This window comes from Mustela erminea, chromosome 4, assembly GCF_009829155.1.
Source record: "Mustela erminea isolate mMusErm1 chromosome 4, mMusErm1.Pri, whole genome shotgun sequence".
Lineage (NCBI taxonomy): Eukaryota > Metazoa > Chordata > Mammalia > Carnivora > Mustelidae > Mustela > Mustela erminea.
In genome coordinates this window covers 147,787,138-147,806,233 of record NC_045617.1, presented here as the reverse complement: position 1 = coordinate 147,806,233, position 19,096 = coordinate 147,787,138, and the positions used below count along the sequence as shown (strand labels likewise).

Genomic DNA, 19,096 nt, shown 5'->3' with positions numbered 1-19,096 from the left:
GAGTTACCCGATCTGGGAAGTGCATTTGAGAATTCGACATGGTGGGGCAGCAGGGTGGCTCGGTCGGTTAAGCACATCTACCTTTGGTTTAGGTCATGATCCCAGAGACCTGGGATCGAGCCGCCAGGTCTAGCTCCCCGCTTGGCAAGAAGTCTGCTTCTCCCTCTCCTGCCTCTGTTCCTCCCCCGGACTTGTTCTCTCTCTCTCTGTCCCTCCAGTAAATAAATAAAATCTTTAAAAAAAAAAAAAAGAATTCAACAAGGTGGTGACTGTCACTTACCCTTTCTAAGGCTTCAGGATAAGATACATAGCATAAACAATGCCACCCCTGCTGAGAAGTCACAGCAATAACACCCTATTTGGAAACATCACTTAAGCGGCACCCATTTTATGGGAATTCACGACCTCTTCCCAGTGGTGCATGTTCCCGACTGTGCTCCAGGAATTTGAGTAACATCAATCTGGTCAAGAACGCCTCATATGATAGATGTAACAATCCTACAAGCAGTCAAGCCTTCACCAGCCATCTCCTTGCTTATTGACTGAGAAACCACCTACGGAGTTCGATTGGAAAGGAGCACGCATCTGGGGCCGGGAGGGGACTCAGAGGAGAGGGCAGGCAGGGGAGCCAGGCTGCTGCTGCATGGCGGGGGAGATGCACGGGAACGAGTCGGAACGGAAGGTGAGGAGGGGGTTGCCAGAAGCAGCTGCTCCCAAACCACCGTTTTCCAAGGAGTTTTGACACCGAAATAATCTCGGTCATTCAGCACGTGAATGCCACAAGGGACAAGTAAAGTAACGACAACAAGGACCATAGCAAGCCTGAAAATGAGAGTTAACATGCCTCATGACCCAGACGCCTGCCCAGTACTTCCGTTGCCCTCACAGTAATTCGGTCCTATTAACCCCCCATTTTATGGATGAAATAAGTAAAAGGAGAGGCTTGACAATCTCCCAAGGTCATAGCTAAGATGTGGCAGAACAGGGACACACCTCTCCCGCCCAGCTGACTCTCAGCTCTCTAAGTGGCTTCCATGTGTTTGGTCCTAGTTGTCTAGGTTTCTGATTGTCCGTGTTTACCCATTTCCATGTGACTTCCCGTAGAATTGAGCTCATTGGCCCAGTGCCTAGTAACACAATGTTGACTCTACTTGCCTGGTCTCCCCAAGGACAGGTGAACTGCTTTCCATCTCCAGTGCATGCTGCCCCAACCTCAGAGAGGGGCTAACGAGGCTCAATGTTAGCCCATTTTGGAGAGTTGACTTTTCCTCTTGCATTCACTTAGTCCACACATGCTCACTGGGGCACTTACTCTGCGCTTCTGTTTCTGGGCCCTGGAGAGGCGGGGGGCGGAGGGGTGGTTAACCCCCTTGTGGAGATCCCATCACTCACTTACCATGGTGCCAGTATATTCTTCCAGCTTAGCCTCCGAAATGGCCTTTTTGTGGTGGAGGAAGAGGTCTCGGAGGAAGTTCTGTGACATCAAGAGAAGAACCACATCTTAAACAGAGAGCAGATAAACCGCCAAGATCTCGGGAGGACTTACATCAAGGATTGTGGTTCATTTTTTTTTTTTTTAATGGAGAAAATAAAATGCTTTTAGCAAGCAATAAATCCAAGAATGGGGAGGGATGTCCCTGTTTAAAGGATGTTCTTAGAACCCAGAGAATAGCTCCAGGCATGGAAAAAGTGTCAAAACTCCTCAATGATGTGTCTTTCCTAGAGAAACCAGTATCACTTGTACTTTCTAAAGCTTTTAAACACAAATACTGTTTTTTAAAGTCACACATTCAAATCCAAGTTTCTTGGGCTCACAGAAATGGAATTCATGATCCACGTGCATCCAATTCCCAGTGGCGAACCGGCACCCCACCCCCCAGTGAGAGACCCGCCCGGTGACACTTACACGCAGCTCAGCTGCTGATATAAACCCACTGCTGTCAGCATCATATTTGCGCCAAATCTGAAATACACAAAAGCCAGGCATCTGTTTAGGAACCAGCGGCCATGTAAACAAGCACACAGCCAGAGAGATCATGGAGGACTGATGCCGACATTTGTCCCGGGTCCGTGTGCTGACGCAGAGAACGTAGCCTGCAGCTGTATCAGGAAATTGCACACAAAGCCGGCAGGAGGCAAAGCCCGGGGCCCATGCAAAGTTGGGGGGCATCAAGTGGAGGCACCTGCATCAAACTATAACCCTTAATGAAAGGGTGAACCCCTTCAAAATAAACTGTGCTGCCCGCAGGCCCTCAGGGATCCTCCCTGTGTGGCCTTGGCTCTGGATAAAGGGAAGAAAATATCTCAGGTAGTTCCCAGTGATGAGACAAGCCTCTCCTTGGCTTTAGGGTGTAAGGGCAGCCTTCATCTGGCTGAAGATACGCTCACAAAACTGGACAACTGAACACTTCTATAGACACGCTGAACTGCTTTCTCTCATAAGCGGTGTGATTTGGATCACCTCAAATTATCCCGTGCTTAAGCCTCACGGGTTGGCTATTTCTCAAACTCTTGTACAGAATCAGAAAGTAGGGGTGTCTGGGCGGCTCAGCCAGGTAAGCACCCGACTTTTGGTCTCAGCTCAGGTTTTGATCTCAGGGTTGTGAGCTCAAGCCCTGCTTGGGGTTCCAGGCTGGGTGTAGAGTCTACATGAAAAAGAAGAAAAGGAAAGGAACAGAAGAAGTAACACTGTTATTTGTTTTTGTTTTTAATTAATTAACTTTATTTGACAGAGAGCAAGACCCAGAGAAAAAGAGAGAGAGAAAGCACAAGCAGGGGGTGCAGCAGAGGGAGAGGGAGAAGCAGGGTCCACGCTGAGCAGTAGCCTGATATAGGGTTTGATCCCAGGACCCCGGGATCATGACCTGAGCCAAAGGCAGATGCTTAACTGACTGAGCTTCCCAAGCGCCCCTAAGTTCTTTTCTTTTTTTAACTGACAGATCATCTGTAGCTATAGAATGGGTTAGCTGAGTCACTCACTGCAGGGACCTTAATTCTAGACCCCAGTCAGCCTGAGCACCCTGTGGGGCTAGTGGGGGTACTGATGGGCCATGAGAAGACTGAGAAACTTCATGCCCTATGGCCCCTGAACTCAGCCAGACTTACAAAGTCAACAAATGAAATATAAATTACATTCAAACTTTTATGGTGTGAATATACCAAAGCTAAGAATGAGAATTTTAAATAATCAAACCATTTTTCATGCTTTTCTTATGCTATTCTCCAAAAATTTTCTGTCTACATTATCTTATAATTTTACTACAACTGAGCCAGCCATTGGAGGCCCAAAGGTTTCTATGTGAATAATGTGCTCACCTATCTGTTTTTATTATTTATTTATTAATTTATTATTTATTATTTATTTTTAATTTTTTTTTTAAGATTTTATCTATTAGAGAGAGACACAAGAGAGAAAGGGAACTCAAGCAGGGGGAGTGACAGAGGGAGAAGCAGGCTTCCTGCTGAGCAGGGAGCCCAAAGCAGGGCTTGAACCCAGGACCCTGGGATCATGACCTGAGCTGAAAGCTGATGCTTAATGACTGAGCCACCCAGGTCCCCCTTCCTCCTTTTAAAGAATGAAAGAAAAATAAGAGATTTCCAGGCAAATAAAGTTTTACCAATAGAATTTAGTGAAGGATAAACACTAGGAAGGAGGAAAATAGAGAGACTCTTAGTCACAAAAAGCAATGGTTCACAAAGATGATGGGTAAGAAATCTTGACTGCATAAAATTTGTAAGGTTAAAGAAAACAAGACAGAACTCATATCCCGGGCAGTCACCGCACATGAGCTGGGTACCCTGTGTTAGGATTAAAGTGTTTTAACGTCCGGTGGCCTAGGGGGAACGTCAAGACATTAACTTAGAATTTTTAAAAATATATAGGATATTGGGGCACCTGGGTGGCTCAGTGGGTTAAGCCGCTGCCTTCGGCTCAGGTCATGATCTCAGGGTCCTGGGATCGAGTCCCGCATCGGGCTCTCTGCTCGGCAGGGGGCCTGCTTCCCTTCCTCTCTCTCTGTGATCTCTTCCCTGCCTCTCTCCTACTGTGATCTCTCTCTGTCAAATAAATAAATAAAATCTTTAAAAATATATATATATATAGGATAATAGTAGGTTATAACAAATTTAACTTAAAAGAAATCAGGAATCTGAAGAGATATGTATTATTTTTTAATTCGGTAGAGAAAGGGAAGGCTCTTTGTTACGGAAGCCACTGACCAACTTAAAGGGAGGGGGTAAATGGAATAAGTTAAGAAAAAAAAAAAAAAAAGCAAAAAGATAGGAAAGCTCCATAGTGCTCTTTGCTTTTTCCCATTCCTCAGAGTTATTCAGTATTAAGCAAGGCCTAACATTTTAATACTGTGTTTCTGATTATAAGAGTAAATCATATTCACTGTACAAAATTAATGAGCTACGAAGAGGAGAAAACTACACTCTTCAGGTATATCTTTGTTTCCTTTCCTCATATTTCTGTTACACGGCAAGACTAACTTGGAGGTCATATTGTCTATACACATGGGCAATCTGTTTATTATTTTCATTTAAAACTTTCTGAGAGCATTTTTGAGCACCATTCAAATCATTGTGAAAATGTCACTTAAAGTGATTTGTAAATAATTATGATCTGTGCACAGTTGGAAAATATTAAAGTACAAAAAATATAAAAACCATCTGAAATCTTACCACTTAAAAGCAGTTAGCGTTTATCTTATGTGTATCTACCTACAGTTTAATTTACGTAGGTGTTAGGGTGAACCATTTTTTAAATAATGTTAAGATCATAATGCATGCACAGTTTTGCTTCTTAACAATATAACACATTTCCTCCAATTATAAGCATTTCTGATTATAACTTAAGATAGATGCCTGGAGCAGTAGATTTATTAAGTCCAAGGGTAAAGATATTTTTAACTTTGAATAATGACATTTTAAAAGATTCTGATTATATTTTTGCAAAATCGCTCTCCATAAAATTGTTGCAGTGTGCATGCCTACCAACAGATCATGAGTGTCAATCTCAGGGCTTTCTGGCTGGCACCATGTATTTTGTTGATCCTCTTAAAATCTTTACCACTTGGATTGGCAAAAATCAGTTGTTATAAATTGGCACTTCTTATCTACCAGCCTACTTTTATTGTCCATTCAGATCATTCAGATCTCTCCCGTGAATAGTCTATGTGCGTGCTTGCTCAATTTTATGACTTCCACTCGGCAGGAAGTAAATACAGTTGTGTAAAAGGGTGCTAAGCTATTATCTCCTAAATGGGGTCTTGGTAACTATTTCAGGAACCGCCTGGGATGCAGTAGCTGTCTTGAGTCTGCTCTGAATTTCCTGGTCTTTGTCCAAAGGATAGTACCATCCGGAGGCTGAAAGAGGAGGCACTGACGGCTTTCAGCGTTCTCTCGAGCACAGCGACTGCAAACAGAAGGTCTGTTGGCTGGATGGACACGCTAGGGAGTTACGTTTTCGTGGTATTATACCTTTGAAACCAGAATTAGTGGCCAACATATAAAAACAAGTAGGCTAGATATCCAGATAGCATGCTTAGAAGCCAGCAATCCTCTGGAGCTCCCCGGGGTTCTCTGCTTTGAATGGGACACCTGCTCTCCGGGCTCCGGAGTTCCCAGCCGACCCCTGTCATATTCCTCCATGTTGGCCTGCCTGCCTGTTTTCTGGGCCTCCTCCAGCTCAGGCTGAAGGACTCTGTTGGCTTGGGAGCAGCCTAAGGCAGCGCCCAGAGCGCACGGGGGTTTGGGACCCAAGTTCCGGTTCATCACCAAGGGCTTCTTTGCTTGGTCTTACCCTCTGAGGGTTTGGGGACTGGACAGGATTGCTGGCCTCCCTCGTGGGTGGCTGGGATCCTGAGCTTTTCTCAGTCCTCATCCTCTGCAGAGACACAACCAAACACTTACCTGCATAAACTCCACACTGCTGTCCAAGGGGTTTTCCTGACGAAAGAGCAGCAGGAAGTTTTCATCTTCAGACAAGAACATGTTGGCAAGCTGAGGAAGCAGAGGGAAACAGCCATCAGCCACACCGGCCACTGCTCCCTGGGTAAAAGGCACGGTGGGACATACTACAAGGGGAAGAGGGCTTGGATTTCCCAGGACCGAGAGCTCCAATTACAGTTCTGGGTCCCTGACTACAGTTTTGGATTCCCTGATGCTTTCAAACACTGCTCTGTTACTAGGTAGGAAACATGGCGGGCGTCTGCCTCCCAAAAGCTTACGATCCAAAATCATAATCCTCACTTTATTTTTTTTTAAGAGTTTTATTTATTTGAGAGAGCACAGAAGGAGAATGAGAGAGAGAAGCAGGTTCCCCACTAAGCAGGGAGCCCGATGCAGGACTCGATCCTAGGGACCTTGTGTCATGACCTGAGCCGAAGGCAGATGCTGTACCAACTGAGCCAGCCAGGCGCCCCATAATCCTAATAGTAATAATAAATCTGTCAGTGCTTAATACGTTCCAGACACTATTTTAAGACTCTCCCATATTAAAATAATTTAACTCCATTATATAATGGGAAATTAAAAGAGCAAATAGTTCTTATATGTGCCACGAACTGTTCTAAATTCTTACGTATGCTTACTCACTCCATCCTAGCCCCAACCCAGAAAGTACGCAACACACTCCCATTCTCATTTTTTCATCAAAGAAACTGGAACTTGGGCACCTGGGTGGTTCAGTGAATTGGGCCTCTGCCTTTGGCTCAGTTCGTGCATGATCTCAGGGTCCTGGGATCAAGCCCCGCATCGAGCTTTCTGCTCGGCGGGGAGCCTGCTTTCCTCTCTCTCTCTGCCTGCCTCTCTGCCTACTTATGATCTCTCTCCCTGTCAAATAAATTAATAAAATCTTTAAAAAAAAAAAAAAAAAAGGAAACTAGAACTCTCATTAGTTATGTGGCAAGTGATGGCACCCAGACTAGGGTCATCCTTTCCAGCTTCACGCCGTGCTGGGGAGATGGCGTAGGCGCGGTCTCTCCACACCACGGGCACAGAGAGGAGTGCCTGCTGTCGGTGTCCTGCGTGTCGGCTGTTTTTCTTCTTCTACATTATCAGTGTCTCTATGATCTTCCCAGAGCTGGTCTGGGTGGGATCCATTACGTTGTCCCTCCTCCTATCTGAGCACCAGTTCTACTGATTTAGGTCACTTCTCTCATGAGTAACGGTGACATTTTCTTCCCATGATGCATGACTATAATTCTTACTTCAGCGCATGGCTGTGTTTGGCTGGGCTCATCCCATGATACGGTACTGCCGTGTTGCTGGCTTGCGTTGTCCCCCAGAAACAGTAGTCACTCCTTCTATCTCCGTGCTCAACGCCACGGTGGAGTCCACACAGAGGCTGTTGGGGGTGGGGAGGCATGTTGAGCCCACACGCCTATTCACTCCTCTAGCTGGGTGTGGGTCTGCTCAGGGACCTACTGTGTGAACGACAGCAATCATATTTAAATATCATGTATCGAGTAACTATGACGTGGCAGGCACTGGCGACATACGTTTCATTTATGCTCCATTAAAGTCTCATACCAGTCCCACTGGTGTGATACCCTCTTTTACTCATGGGAGCAGGACAGCGCAGTGTGTGTCCATGACAGGCTTTAGAGTGGATCCTAATTCCTTCTCCATTGTTCGCCTTTTATTTGGCCTGGCACAAGTTAATTGATCCCTCTGTGCCTCAATTTCCTCACTTGTAAAATGGGGATAATAATGTTTATATCCTGATGCTTATGTGAAGGCTAAAAGTAAAGTGAGGCACTACTTACAGGCAAAATTCCTTCAATAAATGCTAATGCCGTGTTGTGAAGACCATTGAACCAGAGGGTCAGGGAGAAGTAACTTGGCCAAGGTCTCACATTCACCGTGTGGACTTGGCACTGCCCCAGCCCCATCCCCCACATCCTGCCTCCCCCCGCCACACCTGTCTGGGCTCCAAGGTCCGCTGGAATCAGCATCTGCTCTTCAGAACTACTTGCTTTTTCCCATGGGGTAGGACAAGCCAAAAACCAAATGAAAATGTGATTCACAGGTCCCCAGGCTTTAGAACCCAGTCTGTCTTCAGCTTTAATTGGAGGAGCCTGGGGCAAATCAGATGCACTGATAATCCCGCAGCCTCGCTTGGGCTTTCCGTGGTGAAGTCTGCCCCACCTTAGTTGTGCTAGAATACCTAATAGGTGTCTGGGTGGGCTGATTTTCAGGTCTCAACGACCTGTGACTAGAGTGAGATAGGCCACAGTACGGGGCGGGGGGGGGGGGGGGGGGGGGGGGGCCGAGGGGGAGACTTGCTACTCCTTAAGCGCACAGACTCCAGAGGTTTTAAGGGGCCTGGGACGGGTGTAACCAGATCCCATCAGCTTGTCTACAGACAACACCTCTGCTGTGCATCTGCGGGACTCCATGATGGGATGGTTGGCACGGGTGTCCAAGCTGTTGCCGGGTTTCTAAGTGCTTCGTGAAGCTCTGCCTGTTGTTAGTGAGATAACACCATCATTTTCAGCCATTTCCCGTGTTTCATTTCTTCTCCCTTAAGCCCACACACATATACTGGGCACCATTAATGTTCCGCTGTGCTCTGGGGGCTGGAGAACGCAGCAGTGAACACACAGTCATGAGTCCTTCTGTGTTTCTAGCTTGAGGCTTGAGTTTACTTGCATCAGTTATCCACCATCGCTGGTGACATGAAAAATTTTTGCCTTGGAGTGAAAATTTTGGAAATGCTAGGGTTCTGAGAAGGCTGCTTCCTTCCGGGCAAACATGTCTACTTTTCATAAGGATACAATTATCTTGCCCTAGTATCATAATTTTCTGAAAAGAAAGGTACTGTGTGGGCTGGGCTGTAGGATGGCTGCTGTCCATTTTGTTTCGAATGATCTCCGGGGTTAGATCTCCCCAACCTCCGCTGGGAGCTGATGCAGGAGTTTCAACTCATTTCTTGTTAGTCAGTTTTTCCTTATGCCCAGGCTGAATCTGAACAGCACATAGCAAAGGGACCCATTGGATCGAGTAACTGCAAGACCTCCAGCATATGAATTCCCCAGTTACAATAACTACAGATATTGCTTGACCTAAAGAAAATGATATGGGTTGTTAAGAAAATGGAAAAGGAGAGGAGATTAGTTCAAAATGCTGGGTAGGCCAGCAGCCTGGCAGACAGATCTAGCTTCCCATTCAGATGTAAGATTTGTATTATTTTTGGGAGGAAAATGACAGCCCAAAAAGCCTCAGTGGAGAAAGGACAGTTGGGAAAGGTACCTCTTTCATCAGCACGCGCCCATCTCTGGAGACACCCTGCAGACCCGTGAACTGTTGCTTCATTCTCTGCACATTTTCTTCCATGCCTGCCTCCTACAATAGGCCAGACAGAGCCGCATTAAACCCATGGGGAAGGGCGCCTGGGTGGCTCAGTGGGTTAAGCCTCTGCCTTCGGCTCAGGTCATGATCTCAGGGTCCTGGGATCAAGCCCCACATCGGGCTCTCTGCTCAGCGGGGAGCCAGCTTCCCCCTCTCTCTCTGCCTCTCTACCTACTTGTGGTCTCTGTCAAATATATAAATAAAATCTTAAACAAACAAACAAAAAAAAACCCATGGGGATTCCAAAAATGTAGTCGGGATATCAAATATTCAGAGCATAGAGCCTGGTCATTACATTAGTCTAACCTGGAAAGCAGGTTATTTAGCCATTTAAAATGAGCCTACCCTGTTGAACGAGAGAGAACAGTGGTGGAGAGTTCTTGAGCAAAGCACCGCTGATCAGAATCCCAAGCAGGTGAGACCTACAGGCTAGTGAGCTCCTAAAACCTGAATGAAGGAAGAGAAGCCGAGAGACTAGGTTTTGAGGGGCTTCGGACTGACGTAACCTGATCCCATCAGCTGGTCTACAGACAACACCTCCATTAAGCTCATTCGCAGGACTCCTAAGTTCTCCCCCCAAGAGATCAGAGATTTTGTTCTGTTTCAAAGGGAAAAGCCCAACTCTTTCAGATCGCAAGTTTGCCGTCACTCATCCCTTCACCTTCTCCTTGAGCCCGCCCAGGGAAAAATAATTAGAAGGGGAAAAAAGTAAGAAAGTAGTTATTGAATTACCAAGGAATAGAGAGAATGGAGAATGAATTCTGATGAAGGAACGGAGAGGTAGAAACATCCCCCCCAGTGCCAGATCCCAGGACTCCAGACTGCAGCGGCCGCTAAATTCAGCCTCCCTGATATACTGTCCCTAATCCGATCCCCCATGACCCCTGCTAGCCAGGCTTCCTCCTAAGACACTGCACTACATATGGAGAGATCGGCGTTTCTAGTCTTGGCTCCTCGGATCCTGTGTGTGGGTGTGGGTGTGTGGGCTGTGTACGTGCACCATACAGAAAGAAAACGTGATGGAGGTTCCTCCACAAGGTGGGTCTTCACTTTGCATTTCAGGTTGGCTTTCTAGATTAGGATATCTGCAGGACAGCCGTCACTTCTGTGTCTCTGAGATACAGTATGAATACATGGTTCTTTATGGTGGGCTGGACCTTCCCAAAGGACCTTAGTGGACATAAGCCATGGGGGAGGAAAATTAAGTTTCACAATTAATTAATGTTAAGCCAAAGAAGTTGAGGCCAGAGTCTAGTGCTACCTTAGCTTTAAGCCACAGAACCTTGACTTTCATCCTGTAACCCCAAAGCCCATGACCATCCCTTGGACCTAAAGCAACAGAGCCGAGGGACTGCCTCTGTTGTGTTTCCCATCTGCACCACCCTGCCCCCCCTTCCGTAAGACTCTAGACCCCGTGGTCTCTGAAGCATGGAAGGAGGCCCGGGTTGTGCTAGACTCTGACAGGAAGGATATGGACACAGCCCCAGGAAGTGAGGCTCTGCTCTGTACTCGCTCTCTCCAGACCTAGTTCAGAGGCCAGTTCTGAGCATTTGAAAAGAAAAGGTAGGAGCTAAGAGAGGGGTGAGGAACGGGAGCCGCAGCATGAATGGCTCATGGTTCCATTAAGTCTGTCCCCGCAGAGGCCCCGAGAAGCAGGAGTCACACACAGATTGGTTGCTTTCCAAGGTTGACCAGCAGGTCGCTGTTGGCGACCCTGAAATTCCTTCCTCCGAGACTTCTGTGACCTGCTAGCTAATCAGGGAGGAAAGGAGAGTTCTTCAGGCCTCTGAAGAACCGCTTGCTCCTCCTAAACCCCAGGCCCAATCCTGGAGGCCTCCCTGTGGCGTCTTCTCTACTCGCTGGGGCATCCCTGGTTAGAAGCAGGGATGGGGACTGTCACTCAGCTTGATGGACGTCCACTTGGAAGTCCTGCTCTCTGATTAAGGACATGCTTAGAGCCCACTCCTTTCTCTGCAGGGAGGAAACCCAGAATCAGGAATCAGGAATAGTTTCCTTAATCATGGTTGTTCTGGGAGCATCGAGTGCCCAGCACAGGCTCCTAGAACCCCACTCCCCAGGGTTAGGTATCAGCATTTTGAAATGGAATAATGGCAGGTGATGACTTTTTGGGACAATGGCTTATACAAATGATCTGGCTCCAAAACTCTCTCCCCAGCCACATGCCGAGAAGGGGTGGTTGGGTCTGCTGTCCAAGCCCAGCTAGACTGGCCTGATTCTATTAGAACCCTCCCACCATCTCCCATGATGGGCAGTCAATGTTCCTGGACGGTCAGAGGGTGAGAGAGATACCAACGGACATATGGTGATTTAAAAATGCAAGATCCTAGGCAAACCCCAAAGGTACTGAAATTCCTTGGGGATGGGACACACAGGGGCACAGGACACTGGTGTGTCACTTGTTGTCTCCTCTCCCGTAAGGAGCATGCCCGCCCCTGTGTGAGAAGGCAAATCGCCAGGCTGGCTCTGTGGAGGGAAGAGATGGACTGCCCAGCTGCAAGCGAGGCACCTCTCTGCTCCATCACTAATGGCAACAATGCTGCTAATGTTAGCCAAAGCCCCAGAAGAAGATGCCCTTGGCTCAGAGCAGACCCTTGTGTCTTACCAGCCCCACCCCCACCTTACGACTGTAAATAAGACACTCCCAGCTTCCACACTGACAATAGCTTTTCTCCCTGTTTCCTATAAATCACTAAGGCAAAGAACTTCTGGAAAGGTGCAAAGTTCTAAGTCTCTGGGAGTTTGGGGTTTTGGACCATCCAGTTTATCCCAAGACTTCAAATGGTTCTGCCTTCATCTATTTGTTTTCCTTAAACACACCTGTCATGCTTAACTAAAGGGCATCTGACTCATGGGTTCTGGAGTGCCATGAGCCCTAGCATTTAGAGCAATAAGGAAGGGCGAGGCAGAGACAGAGAGACCAGAAGACAGAGACAGAGAGTGTTAACGGATAGAAGGAGAAAAGAAAAGAAACTGATAAAAGACAAGAAATGAGGGGCAAAAAAGAGATGAGATAGGTAAGAAAGAGAAAGGAAAAGAAAAGACAGGGAAAAGAGGGACAAGCCTTGAGAGACGGACTGCAGATAGAAGGAGAAACAAGGAAACTTGGAGAGACCTGTAAGACAGACAGATGAGAGACAGAAAGGTCAGAGAGAAAGTCAAGTGATGATGGAAGATAGGGGCCAGGAATCAAAATGAGAAACAGAAATGGGCAGAAAAATGAGACACGCAGACACCAAATGAACAGTCGAGGCACAGAGAGAGAGAGCTCTGTGTACATAGAAACAGAGACAGGGAGAGACAGGGTCTGCGTGGCTGCTGGAGGCAGATGGCAGCCTCTTCTGTTCTCAGCTGGCTGCCCGCCCACACCCGGAAACACCCTCTCGAAGCGCTCCTTGGTGGCACGGAGAGCCTCGTTCCCTCCATTGGGCTCCTATAGGACAGTACAAGGCACTTCATTCTTCTGTGTAAACAGTTCTCTGGCTGAGGATAAGTGATTTCCACAATTCACTTTAAATGCTCCTGTCTCCAGAGCTACTCCTCTTATCATGCATCCTCAGATGGAGTCTTGACTAGGTTCTCCCATCCCCAGGCTGGGGTGTCTTTGTAGGAGTCTTTGCTTTGCTACGGGGATCCTCCAGAGTTAATCTCCATCTCTTGAGGCCAGATTTACCATCAGGGAAGGATATGGACATGATAGAATAGGTTTCCATTTATTATACCTGGGCTCTGGGTATATTGCTTATTTTCTGGTTTGTTATTCCCAAAGAAATCTATAACCTCTTCTAATGAAATGAATAACAGAAAATGATTTTAAATGTTCTGTTTGTTTGTAAGCTGCTATCAAAGGAGTATCAAATGCACTAAACACTCAGAACCTCGGAGCTCTTAACATCTCTTCCACCTTTTTGAACAAAGTGAGCTGCCTTATCTCCATGTCAAAACCCATTAGCAGAAACATAACCAAGGAGACGTTCAAAACAGAGTTGTTTGAATCTATAGTTAAGGTCTGTCGAGGGGATGACAGATGTTACACTAGAAGTCAATGGCCAGCATGTCTAACGCTACAGTCATCCCTTTTATGAAACCTGCCTCGGTCCCTCCATGTTGCTAAGAGATGGAGAAAAATTAACACAAGCAAGGAAGAAAAGAGGTCAGATGGGATTAATAGGTGCAGATCAACATGAGACTTGGATGCTTCTCCTGTTTTGCTAAAGGCACATAAATTAATGCCTCGTGGCACAAGTACTTACCTCAGTACCCAGTGTTGTCAGCACGTGATGAAAGAAAGCATCGAGTTCCTCATCGTCTATGTAACCTTTTTCTAAATGCAACAGGAGATGCATAAGTGATCGTCACTTACATAGAATGACATGTGACATTTACTATTTATCTAAATTGTTTTGGATCTCACAGCCTGTAAAATCCCCATGGATACTGTTCCTTACTCTTCCGATAACTCAGTGCTCACGTGCTAGGGTCTAACCTCTCAGAGACATGAATCGTAAACATATGCTCAAGAGTAAATGCTCTGTGTTGGGTTTAAATGAATATTTGGAAAAGGAAAGCAACTAAATGCATACATTTGAATCCACAGACAAACATGAGTTTTAGAAGAAAATCCAAGCCCAGGATTTGGAAGCTTCGAAAGATTTAACAGGTATAATTCTTAAATCTTACTTTTCAGAGTCAAAACACAGTTTAGCTATTTTCTTTATGGTTGTTGAATTATTACTAAAGATACAGCACATTTTAAGTGGTTCCATTTTCTTTTCAAGTGTTTTGGGGGGGTAGCATCTATTTGAAAGTTGGTAAAAATCGTCCTCCGTTCCTTTGAAAAGCACCTTTAGGGAGGGCTTACTTCAGACAGTTGCCTGCCAGCCACAAGCCTCGAATATAGGTAGTGATCTGCGTCATATATGACATATCATCTTAGACACACACACACAGAGATTGGGAGGGGGACCAAGTCCTTCCCTCGACCCTGAACTTAAATACCAAACTCTAGATCTGTAGCTCCAGGACACCTAACAACTGTTTGGTTTGATATAAGCATTAACAGCGCCTGAAGACAACGTTCCCTGCGAGGAAAGACGGGAAGGGGAAACTCTGGGTCCTTTCGGAGGGTCCGGGCTGGGGCCATGTATACATCTGAATGTGCAGGTGCCGTGTTCCACTTACCGTCCGAGTCAAACCGCTGCCAGACCTGCCAGAAGCCGGCGGCGTCCAAGAGCCCCTGAGTCGCTTCGCGGGCGCTGTCCATGGTGTTGAGCGCGGAGCTTAGGCACCTGCCGGCAAGGAACACCTGGGAACTTTGGTAGCGGCTTCTGCCTGACTCCCTTGCCTGCTTCTTTGCTCTCTGGTTTGCTCTGAGCACCTTTCTGCGGGAACGGGGGAGAGGGCGGCTGGCGAGGCGGAGGGTGGCAGAGCCCTGGCGTCGCTACAGTCCCTAAGCGGAGACCAGAGACGGCGGAGCCCGCCCTCCTGCAGACTCGCGGGTCCCGCTCCGCCCCCCGCGCCCCACACCCCACCCTCCCGGCCGGGCGGGGTCGGGGGTGGTCCTCTGCCTCTGCGCTGTGGGGGAGTGCGGACAAAGGCTGGGGCCTCCATGGCTAACTGCATTTGCCCTTTAACTTGTTTGCCAAACTCAGAGAAAATGACCTCCCTTACCTTTTACTGAACACCCAACTTACGCCCCTCTTGAGAGAGCTCCCGCAATGAAAACGTTGGGAGAGGACTCCGTGTTAGGACCCTTTGGACCTGATGACTTAGAAATAGTGTGTGGGGTGGGTGGGGGTGGGATGGAGAGGGGTGATACTGGTAGTGGTAGGAGATTACAGTAACCAAGGAGACGGTCAACAGCAATTATCTATCCCTGAGTATTAGGGCATGCTTATTGTTAAGCTATAATGCACCGTAAGGACTTGTAACTAAATGGGCATTTTACAAGGAACTATGGTTTAATGCTGGGTACCAGAATGTTGAGGAAAGTCTAAACCATGCCATGCTCTGCCAGGAGAAGAGGGTCTGGGGGAGACACAGTGGCCAACTGCAGAGTCCTTAGGTAGAAGACTTAAATTATTGTGTTTGGCTTATAAGAGCCTCACCAAGCCCAAAGGACAAAAATCATTCAGAGGAACAAAGAATTCTGTCTAATGATCTTAACTGTCCAAAACTTGATTGGTTGCTTTGAGAAATAGGTAACTGACGAGTGTGGATGTCTTCTGACCGTGGGCTTAGAACCTTCTGCTGAGGAATCCAGAGAAGGAGCTTGGGTATTAAAAGAATTTAACAAGATAAAGATTTTCTTTATGACAGTGACTTGGATATTAGCATTCAAATTTATTTTTAAAAAGCACATATAGGGGCGCCTGGATGGTTCAGTTAAGGGTCTAACTTTTGATTTTGGCTCAGGTCATCATCTCAGGGTCCTGAGATCAAGCCCGACCTCTGGCACCATGCTGGGTGGAGGCTGCTTGAGATTCCTGCCCCCCACTGCCACCCACACATATACTAAACTACAGTAGTGAAAAGAACATGACACTGCCAGCCAGACAGTCCTGAGTTAGGATCCCAGCTCTACCACTTGCTAGCTTTGTGACCTGGGCCTTTAGTTTTCATCTGAGAGTGCTTTCTCATCTAGAAAGTGAGGATAATAATATCTGCTCTGCAGGGTTGCTATGAGGACCCAAGTCCATCATAGGAGTGCACAGAATACTATAACTACTGTGATCTTACAGAGGATGAGTGTTGACTGTATGAGTTTTTTAAATAATGTGGAGAAAAAAGGAAAGTGAGAAACTGTCACAGCTAAGAGGAATCTGAGAAGACATCATAATTAATGCAATATAGTACCTTGGTTAGGATCCTGGAACATTAGGCAAAAACTAAGAAAATATGAAAGATAAGACTTTGGTTTATAATAAAGAAAAAAATGGTTTAGAAGCAAATAGCTCTGGGTTTTGGGTCCAGCTTTGCCTCTTACTAGCTGTGATATTGGACAAGTTGGAGGAAACCTCATTTTCTTCACCGAAAAAATGGGGTTAGTTATGAGCATTTGCTCTTACATTGTTGTCATAAAGATAAAATGAAAAAATACATAGAAACTTAGCACAGTAAACACTGAATGTAGGTTAGCTGCTAAAACGATAAATCTCCGTACATAGACATTTAGACAATGGCGAAATAAGCTTCAGGATTTTTGAGTAATCATCACTTCTGGGGAAGGTGTTGTGTACAAATACTGAGGAACATAGCAGAATGAGAGGGTGAGTGGCTCAGTGTCCACAGTTATATGGCATCGGTCAGGAAGAGGAATCTGCATGAACTCACCAAGATGGTGACTGATCTTGTTTTCTGATAAAATGGAAAAAGGAAAAAGAAGGCCAATGTCAGAAGTAATAATCAAGGTTTAATGTAAGGGGTGGTTAAATAATTGAGGGTAAGTCTCTATGATGGGCTTCGTTGCATACACAGAAATCTTGATTTTGAAGACTGATCTCACACATGTGTGCACACATACACACTGCTTGGACTATAAGAGCAGGCTGCAAAAATGGCAAGCTACAAAAGTGTGCATATAGTATCACCCAATTCTGTAAAATAAAACACATGTTTCTGTACTTAGAAAAAAATGGAAGGATAAACACTAATGATATAAAAGATGTTTATCTCTGGAATGGGGAAGAGGGAGACTCATGGGTGGTTTTAATTTTGCTGTTTCTAATTCTTCTTTAGAACTGTCCACAGTAAGCATATAATGCAAACTATTAAAATTTCTTTAGGATTTTTTTTTTAATCTTTAAAGACTTTTTTTAAATCTAAGGGAAGGAGGAAAGAAGCACAGCCCAAAGACTGTGTTCTTCTTGGAACTGGGGAACGCATGGAATTCACTGGAAACAATTTCCAGGAGCCTGGCACGTGGAGCTCAGTGGGGAATTGTAATTTCTAGGTGATAACTTCCCATTTTCTTCTATCGTGATACTAGGTAGATAATGTTCAGGCCCCTCACATTCTCTCAAATAGAGATTTCCTTGGGAGAAAACTATCCTAACCCTTAACAAAGAAGATACCAATTGAGAAAGTATTTTAAAATACCAGATCATGGGAATCACCTACAAGACTGTCTCACTGTCTAGGTTCTCCTACCTGGAAGTTGAGTGAGGGGGTTGGTGGTGGTAGAACCAGAAATGATTTACCCGAGACCCTCATTGTCCAATGAGAAAACTCAGAAGAAAGCAAGTACAAAGTAGCTAGAATCAACCTGAAATTAAATATGCAACTGATGGATTAATGCAGCCCCTTCCATAGGGAATTTAATTTAAATTGTCTGGAATGAGGACTCTACACTGATATATTTTTTTTTTTAAGATTTTATTTATTCATTTGACACAGAGAGATCACAAGTAGGCAGAGAGGCAGGCAGAGAGAGAGAGAGAGGAGGAAGCAGGCTCCCCGCGGAGCAGAGAACCCGATGTGGGACTCGATCCCAGGACCCTGAGATCATGACCTGAGCCGAAGGCAGCGGCTTAACCCACTGAGGCACCCAGGCACCCTACACTGATATATTTTTAAAGCTCCCTAGGACTTATATTAGAACCACTAGGTTCTAAGGACTAGCCCTCTGTCTATTGTATATTTTGGTCATTTTGGACCAAAGCGGCTCATTTGGACATAGCTTCCCTAAAGGACACTACAGAAAAGGAAAAAACTTGGAATTTATATTTCTAAATCACTCTGGTAAGTTTTGACTGGTGGCTGAGACTGGATCTGCAATGCGCTGTTTTTCTTTTTCATCCCTGATGATTTCATTGTTTCTTGCAGTCGTTTCCTGCTTTTCTCATTAGCATAGCAAATTGATGGTTAGTTGTACAAAAAACATCAGTGGTCTATAATTTGAAGCATTGCTAATTACCACGATGCACGCATTCAACTCTTGAGTTAGAATATCTGCATCTTTACACAAACTCAGATGAAATTTCTAGCTGGAAATATAAACAATGCTATCATTGACATTGTCTCCACATATTTATTGAACATGCAAATGTGGTGGACCCCTCATAGACTATATAGTAGACCTGAGAATTTAAAGAGATTGTTTTGGCTTAATGGTGCACCAGCTCCAAAGGACAAAGGAAATAAATAGCCATGAGGACCATTTTGCAGGATACAAATGTTAAAAAGCTGGCGTAGCTTTACAACCACAGAAGTTCAATAAATGCCTGAGCACATTCTTTCCTCTATTTTTCTTTCTTTTATCAACCAACTTCTTACTGTATCAATTCTTTTTTTAAGAATATTTCATAATTTTCAGCTTTACAGTCATATTCTATCCCCTCATCATGCTTACCCTTATTTTTGTATATATATAACTTTTTCATTCTTTGAGATTTTGGGAGGCAGTTTCTTCTAACAGACCAGAATACACCCAAAATCAACTGTATGGCTCTGTTCTATTCACCAGTCTAATATAAATATAAATATAAATATAAATATAAATATATTCATTTATATTTAAGAAGAAGATATATATATTATATATTAAAATATATATTCTAGAAGAAAAGAGGAAAAAATATATAAATATAAGTGTATATTTATATATTTTTATATATAAGTGTATATTTATATATTTTTTTCCTCTTTTCTTCTCCCCCTGGTCTCGGTCTCTTCTGATTTGGTTAGTATATATTTTTCTGGGGTCAATGCTACCCTTTTAGTATTT

At 45.3% G+C, this 19,096-nt stretch overlaps 1 protein-coding gene across 1 annotated transcript in view; it reads right to left on the bottom strand.

Annotated features, from left to right (window-relative positions):
- SCGN (secretagogin, EF-hand calcium binding protein) overlaps positions 1-15,109 on the bottom strand; it is a 37,634-nt gene extending 22,525 nt beyond the window's left edge. Inside the window, exons 1-7 of the mRNA XM_032338383.1 lie at positions 15,043-15,109; positions 14,554-14,753; positions 13,626-13,696; positions 9,256-9,348; positions 5,914-6,003; positions 1,907-1,963; positions 1,397-1,474 (exon numbers count right to left, since the gene is read on the bottom strand). Coding sequence (XP_032194274.1) covers positions 1,397-1,474; positions 1,907-1,963; positions 5,914-6,003; positions 9,256-9,348; positions 13,626-13,696; positions 14,554-14,635 — 471 coding nt within the window. The 5' untranslated portion in view covers positions 14,636-14,753; positions 15,043-15,109. The remainder of the gene's footprint in view (positions 1-1,396; positions 1,475-1,906; positions 1,964-5,913; positions 6,004-9,255; positions 9,349-13,625; positions 13,697-14,553; positions 14,754-15,042) is intronic.
- Between the last annotated feature and the right edge of the window lie 3,987 nt (positions 15,110-19,096).